Source organism: Agrilus planipennis, unplaced genomic scaffold (genome assembly GCF_000699045.2).
Source record: "Agrilus planipennis isolate EAB-ADULT unplaced genomic scaffold, Apla_2.0 scaffold541, whole genome shotgun sequence".
NCBI lineage: Eukaryota > Metazoa > Arthropoda > Insecta > Coleoptera > Buprestidae > Agrilus > Agrilus planipennis.
The window spans coordinates 11,394-19,836 of NW_020439210.1; the positions used below are offsets into that span (position 1 = coordinate 11,394).

Below are 8,443 nucleotides of genomic sequence, written 5' to 3' on the forward strand. Positions count from 1 at the left end.
CCTTTTTCTTACATTATTTTACGGAACCTTTGCCGAAGGTCCGCCAGTGTTACTGTTCAGGATAGGGCCAATTTTTATCGACAATTGTGAGGCAAAGGAGTCAGTCGAACCCTGAATGAAGTTTTTATCTCTAATGATTGATAATCGTAGGCTTATCTTCTCCTCTACATGAGTATCTAAAACCTATAAACCCGTTACTCTCGAATATATATTATATTTTTAATAGAATGCATTTTAAGCAGTTTATATTGAAGAAACTACATACAAATATCACATTATACTGCTTTTTTTGTATTTCAACATGTACTTATCTTCTATGTTAAAATAACTTTTTTTTTTTAAACTATTTAAAGATATGTTTTACAGCTCTACCTATCCAGCCATCTAAAGTTCAAGTATCAGAGACTACAGCCACTTCGGTCAGGTTAAGTTGGTCTTACAATGGAACAGAAGACGTACAATATTACGTTATTCAGTTTAAGCCGAGATATGCAAACCAAGCTTTCAGCGAAATATCTGGCATTATTACCATGTACTATTCAGTTCGAAATCTGAGTCCCTATACAGAATACGAAATGTTTGTCTCTGCTGTAAACAACATAGGCAGGGGGCCGCCGAGTGCAACTGTCACCGTTGTTACAGGAGAAACAGGTGGGTAATTATCTGATAGAAATTAGTTGCATATGTAACACAGTCTGGCACGTGTTTAATTAACTACTTCTTTCAAATCTACATGCTAACACCAGGCACAATTTGACACCTGAACGGTTTCGTTGATGGTTTACTGTATAACACCAATGTCCATTTCACCACTGTGAATGTCAAGTTAAATTTATAAACATGCTAGGAAACATGAAAACCACGTGTTAAACATGATGCCATAAAAATTAGTTTGGCTCTTACAATACATTTCACACATCGGAATCAAATATCACATGCATGCTAAATGATAATGAAATATTCTGAAATGGCAGTTTGTTTTAAAAATGATATAATTTCAATGTATATCGGTTGTATCTGTTGTTATGTTAATTCGTATTGGCAGCTACAAAATTAAGTATCAAAAAGCCTTACAAGGTAACTGTAAAGTAGGAAAAAAGGGGGTCATGATGGGGTAGCTAAAGGAAATAACAAAAATACAGCATAACAGGTAAACGCTTTCGCGACCAGTAGGTAAACTGACGCTGTCCTGATTCGGGTCGAAAGGCTGTCGATATTTGAAGATGCTTTCTAACGTTTCGCTAGCAGAAGTGGTAAACTAATTCAGAGATCCTTCCATCTGAAGCTGTCCATGTCCAGCGTGGATTTCTTCTGCGTCACACGTTTCAAATGTCCTACCATTTCGTCGTTCTTTTTTGTTGTAAATATAGCTTCTCTTAGGGTTTAAAGGTAAATCAATTGTAACATTACAATATTTTGTCATTCTTAACATAACTCTCTACTGCAGTCTGAGACACTGCGTATGCAGAAGCAGCTTTTTTATAGCCCATTTCTTACCTTAATACATTATCTACAGTTGTTTTTGTAGTATTTGTCGACCACTCTCTTCTTCTGTTTTTTGTTTTCTGTTTATGTACCATGGTTTTTCATTAAAAATAGTAATATAGTGTTACGTATTTGCAAATACAAATGAATCCACACCCACTACCCCATCTTGCTCCAAAGGTTAACTTATACCAAATGAAGTTAAACAACACCATATTTAAAAAAAGACACATTGGATGGCCATGGTTACGTTACACTAAGGACGTTTTCCACTAGACAAAGACGAGACGCTAAACTATTTTTTGGTTTGTAAGCAAAGACGGCATCCACTTCTACTCACTGTATCTTTCGCACCGACCCTTCATCAAGTCTGGCTGGCTGGTTTGTGGTTTTCTATTCGCAAATGTCTAGTTTCCTGTATGTGTGTGTGACCCCGTCTTGCCTAAAGACCCCATCATGCTTCCATTCCCCTATCAGCTTATTTAAGATGCATTTTCATGGCGTTAGTATATGCCTACTTATTGGTGATGTTCCGGTTAGGCCACTTTCTCAGACGGCGACTTTTCGAATTCTTGCTCTGTATTTATTTCTTGATAGAATGTATACAGGAGAAATTACACAAAACAAAAACTTTGATTGTTAATTAGCATTTTTATTTTAGAATCAGTCTTACACATATCGTCATACCTTCATCAATAAACATTGATAAATATTTCTTCTTACTTAAATAAAAGAGTAGGAATTTTTATTTTTAACTGACTTGGATTTGTGACTGAGGAATCGTGGTCAAGCATTTAATCATAGAAGCCAACTGAGGTAGCTGGGTTAGGTGTTGATATAAGATATGGTTGTTCATATCCTTAGTATAAATTTGCTGTTTTTCCCTGCCCACCTAAGAATTGCCATTTGACACTGCTTACACTTGACTTTACGGGAATCATTGCCCAATTTGTCAAAAAAAATCCATTCACGAGACTTTCTTTTTAACATAATTAAATTGTAATTGTAATGAACAATGAAAGTATTGTCATTATTTCTGTAATAAAGTACTACTCTGACCCGTGAAAACCAAAAATCGAAACCGAAGTAAGAAAAACTTACGCGCAAATAAGCTGTAAACAAAGCGTCACGGAAATTGTTGAATACCCCCGAAACCGTGATCGGCCTGGCCGACTAGTTGGCCTCTATACAATCGACTAATCGGCTAGTCGGCCAGTCGGCCAAATTCACAGTCGGTACAGGTCGGACGAAGGAAGCTGGCGAGCGGTTGCGCAGGTACTTTCCCATTTATGACGTATTTGGGTAAGTCACTTGGAACCGATACACAAATAAGCTTTTAGTTGGCGTAAATTATAGTAATAATACGGATAGAACAGTAGCGTACTAGAAAATAATGTAGAAACATAACTTACTAAAAAAAGAAACAATAAACCTATAGTTTTGTTTTATAGTTAGTTTTCACATTCACTGTCATCAAGGGAATCTCTATCACTGTCACCAACATCAACAATTAGTTCTTCTGTTTGTATGCCTATTACTTGCTCACTGATCCCTATTTTTAAATATTCAATCTACGCAACTGATAGGAATACTGAAGAAAGAGGGCTGCAATCGTTATACCTAAAAATGCCTACTTTTGCTAACGCGCATCCACGCCATTTTAAAATTTCCGCCAGCTTCCAGCGTCAGGCCTGTACATCTCTACTAGTTATAGTTTAATCTGAAATATATTTTTATCTTTTAGCCGGTTCTGCTGCCGGAGTAGGTAAGTTTAATAAAACATTTTAATAATTAGAAATATAGCACTGATGTACGAAACAGCTCATTAATTTGCGGTTCCTGTAGAAATGGATACAGTACCTCATAATGTACAGGTTCGGCCACTTAGCTCAAGTACAATTGTGATACAGTGGGAAGAACCAGACATACCCAGTGGACAAATCACTGTAAAATTTTTATTTATATAGCATAGTCTTTAATTCTACTGAGCAATATAATTTGCAGGGATACAAAGTATATTATACTACAAACCCCAATTTACCAGTTGCTCAATGGAGATCACAAATGGTAGATAACAATCAGTTAACAACAATAAGCGAGCTTACTCCGCACACTATATACACTATTAAAGTTCAGGCTTTTACTTATGACGGACCTGGACCTTTAAGCTTATCAGTGAACGTTAAAACTCAGCAAGGTTTGTTTTTACCTCACTAGAGGGTATTATTTAAAGCAAATTGTCAAAATCGTTTGCGAGATTTTTGAGGGAGAATATGAAAGTTTGAAAATCTCGGATAGTTAATTGGGCCAATGCAAATAATTTTTTAGTTGCTGTGTTTTGTGGGTAAGATTAGTACGGAAATACATTTTTTAGGGGTACCTAGTCAACCAACGAATATAAGGGTTTTAGAAGCAAACGAAACAGCTCTTACGTTACGGTGGAATAAGCCCACATATTCTTCAGAAGATTTATTAAGTTACGAACTGTACTGGAACGATACTTACGCAAACGAAAGACATACACGTCAGCTATTACCCATTGAAAAGTATACACTATTAGATTTACATCCCAACAGTCTATATAATGTATGGATAGCGGCAAAATCATCGCGAGGAGAAGGAGCTACTTCACCCCCAATTGCTGCTCGTACCAAAGAATATAGTATGCTAACAATATTATGAGTATTTTTTAAAATGTTGACTTCTTTCAAACTTAATTTTAGTTCCCGGAGAACCACAAGACTTGAGGGTTATATTTATAAATTCAACTGCTTTAACAATCACTTGGAAACCACCAATATTAAATTTTCCAGAGTACATCATCCAAGGGTATCATGTGTTTATTCAGGAAACAAATAATGAGGTACAAGATATTGTATTTTCACCCTGTATCACATTAAAATGGTTAATGTTTATTAGGATACAAGAGCAGAGCAACCTATGGTATTCCAAATTTTGAAGCCTTCAATTTTTGAATTCAATGTGACCGAATTGCAACCAGACACAAGCTACGCAATACAAGTTGCGGCAGTTGCAAGAGGTTTAAGTGGTAACCGTACTGATCCTTATGTCATTAAAATGCCTGGTGGTGTTCCAAGCAAACCAACACTATTTGTTAGGTACAGTAATTTATTGTCTATGTTAAAGTTGTCATTGTTATAACACAAGTAAATTCTTTGCTTTCATCTCCTTTTCACATTTATTAGCTCAATGGAGCAAGATTCCAGAATCGATGTTGAATTAGAGTGGTCTAGACCAATAAGTACTTACGGTGAACTGTTAGGATACAGAATTCGTTACGGAATTAAAGGCAAACCTTTAATAGAGAGCTTCATAAGAGGTAGTTTCCAGTTACATAAATGAATTACCATTATTGATTTAAATATACGATTGCATTTGGTATTCCTTTCATCTGCAGGTCAAAATATTAGTAGGTATCAAATCACAGATCTTCAAAAAGGAGAAAAATATGAGTTCAAAATCGCAGGGCAAAACCATATAGGATTTGGGCAAGAATTTGTTTCTACAGTTGATATGCCTGAAGGTCTGCCGTCAGGGCCGCCTACTAATGTTTCGTATACTTTCCAAACTCCGGATATTGTTTGTTTTTCCTGGCATGCACCTAGTCCAAAACACCGAAATGGAAAAATTACAATCTTTGAAGTTCAATTTAACAAAAAGTCTGATCATAATAATATTATAAGCCGTAACGTCTCTGTTTCGAGAGCAGTATTCACTAATCTTGATGAAAATTCTGAATATGTATTCCATGTAAGGGCTTATACGTCGAAGGGTGCGGGACCATTTGGTGAGAAAGTGCTATTGGAAACAGAGGATGTTGGTAGAGCTCCCATGAACGTTAGGGTTATGGCAACTTCAGATTCAAGCGTTGAAGTATGGTGGGAAAACATGCCCTCGCGGAAAAGAATTATTGGTTATCAAATATTTTATACAATGGTAGCCGTAGAAGATCTAGACGAATGGCAGCAAACGTCTGTGGGATTAACTGAGTCTGCGAATATCATAAATTTAGAAAAGTACGCCCAATATGCTGTAGCCGTAGCTGCGAGATTAGAACAAGGATTTGGTAGGTTATCAGAGAAAATAACTGTCAAGGTCAAACCCGAAGATGTTCCGCTTAATTTAAGAGCACATGATGTAACCACACATTCCATGACTTTATCCTGGTCTCCTCCTATAAAGTTGAATCCAATACACTTTAAAATTTGTTTCGATGCTGTAAAAGAGTTTGTAGATTCACAAGGTATAACTCAAACTCAAATTATACCTAAAGTAGAAAAGATCGTAGAGTATAACTTGCGTTTTTACACCATTGATGATTTGTCTCCTTTTACAACTTATAATGTCAATGTTAGTGCCGTCCCTTCAGATGTATCATACCGACCACCTGCAAAAATAACAGTTACAACTCAAATGGCAGCTCCTCAAGCGATGGTTCAACCTGACTTTTATGGTGTAGAGAACGGAGAGGAAATTCAAGTAATTCTTCCTCAAGCATCAGAAGAATATGGTCCAATAAGCCACTATTTTTTAATCGTTGTTCCTGAAAATTCTGCTTTGAATTATAAAAATCCAGACCAATTTTTAACTGATAGTATTATAGAGCAGACTAAATTTGAAAATAAGAATTTCCCTTACGTGGCAGCAAAATTTCCACAAAGGAATATTCCATACACATTTCATTTAGGAACGGGTGAAAAGTTTGGCGGATTTGTTAACAGGCGTTTGGAACCAGGAAAAAAATACAGAATATTTGTCCGAGCAGTTGTCGATACGCCACAGAAGCATTTATACACGAGCAGCCCATTTTCTGAGTATTTGGCATTAAACATGCGGGAAGTTCCTCCGGGCGACCCACCTTTAAGGCCAAATCCTAAGGTACCCACGGATACAGATGTTAAAGTGAGTTCGCAAAGAAAAGAAGCAGGCATATTTTGGATTGTCGGTCCACTGATTGCTGTAATTACCGTGTCAATTTTTTTCGTGTTCATTTTTGTGTTAAGAAAAAGACGTCAACCATGCAAAACACCTGATCCCTCCTTGCAACATAAATCTTTATTTCCTAATAATTTAAAGAATGGCACAGTACCTACTGATCCGGTAGAATTAAGACGACAAAATTTTCAAACACCAGCAATGGCATCGCATCCACCGATCCCTATTTCAGAATTCTCCGAACATGTGGAACATTTGAAAGCAAACGAGAACATGAAGTTTTCTCAAGAATATGAGAGTATAGAACCAGGTCAACAATTTACGTGGGATCATTCAAATATGGAAATAAATAAAGCAAAAAACAGATATGCGAACGTAATAGCATACGATCACAGCCGTGTAACTTTATCATTAGAAAATGGTATATTAGGCACGGATTATATAAACGCAAATTATTGTGACGGTTACAGAAAACCCAACGCTTACATTGCAACTCAAGGGCCATTACAAGAGACATTTAATGATTTCTGGCGAATGTGCTGGGAGGTTAAAACATCCACCATTGTTATGATGACAAAGTTAGAAGAGCGCACTAGAATCAAGTGCGATCGCTATTGGCCAGAACGTGATTCAGAGACATACGGATCAATAACAATTACAATGACTGACTTTCAGCAGCTAGCCTACTATTGTATTAGAACGTTTCAAATTGCGAGGCGCGGTTGTTCCGATGAGAGGGAAGTTAAGCAGCTTCAGTTTACTGCATGGCCTGATCATGGGGTGCCCGATCATCCGGCGTCATTTCTTCAGTTTGTTAAAAGAGTCAGAAACATCAACCCACCTGGAAGTGGTCCGATAATTGTCCACTGTTCTGCAGGGGTTGGTAGGACAGGTAGATTGTAATAATACCTTTTACCGTATATTTACTGTAAAATGTATTATTGTAGGTTGCTACATAGTGATAGATTCAATGCTAGAACGTATTAAACATGAAAAATCCATCGATATTTATGGGCACGTAACTTGTCTAAGAGCTCAACGAAATTATATGGTACAAACAGAGGAGCAGTATATTTTTATTCATGATGCCTTATTGGAAGCTGTGATATGTGGAGAAACAGAAGTTCCTGCACGTCAACTTCATTCTCATGTACAGAGGCTTCTAGCGCTAAGACCAGGAGAAAGCGCAACAGATATGTTAATAGAATTTAGAAATTTAGGTTATTTCAAGATAGATTCCTTAAAGATAATCGCCGCAAATTTACCGTGCAACAAGCACAAAAATAGACTGATACACATTTTACCCTATGAAAATACCAGGGTATTTCTAACCTCACTACCCAACGTAGAAGGTTCAGATTACATCAATGCCAATTTTGTTGATAGTTATAGTTGTAGAAAAGCTTACATAGCTACCCAAGAACCAATGCTAGAAACAGTAAATGACTTTTGGAGAATGTTGTGGGAACACAATTCTACTATAATAGTAATGCTGACCAAACTAACCGAAATAGGAAGAGAGAAAACCCACCAATATTGGCCTAGTGATCGATCAATAAGATACCATTGTTTAGTAGTAGATCCCATAGCAGAATATAATATGCCCCAGTATATTTTAAGAGAGTTTAAAATTACTGATGCAAGAGATGGGGTATTTAGAACTGTCCGACAGTTTCAATTTACGGAATGGCCCGAGGAAGGAGTACCAAAGTCGGGGGATGGATTTATTGATTTCATAGGTCAAGTTCATAAAACGAAGGGACAGTTTGGACAGGATGGTCCTATAACTGTTCATTGCAGGTAAGATACATACGCATGTACATAGGTATACAAAAATCTATAACTACATATTGCCTTTTCCCTTACAGTGCTGGTGTAGGCAGAACTGGAGTATTTATTACGCTCAGCATTGTGATAGAAAGAATGCAATGTGAGGGTGTTGTGGATATGTTTCGAACTGTAAGACTTCTTAGAACACAACGACCAGCAATGGTGCAGACAG

General features: G+C 36.9%; 1 protein-coding gene across 1 annotated transcript; it reads left to right on the forward strand.

Moving 5' to 3' along the window:
- Positions 1-387: 387 nt before the first annotated feature.
- On the forward strand, positions 388-8,439 carry LOC108743672 (tyrosine-protein phosphatase Lar; the record flags this gene model as incomplete). Its single annotated transcript, XM_025978150.1, has 11 exons — positions 388-651; positions 3,230-3,250; positions 3,331-3,431; positions 3,490-3,682; positions 3,860-4,147; positions 4,209-4,348; positions 4,405-4,604; positions 4,692-4,825; positions 4,904-7,333; positions 7,389-8,241; positions 8,310-8,439. Coding segments are annotated over exons 1-11 (4,611 nt in total), but the record flags the coding sequence as incomplete, so codon positions are not given.
- Positions 8,440-8,443: the final 4 nt, after the last annotated feature.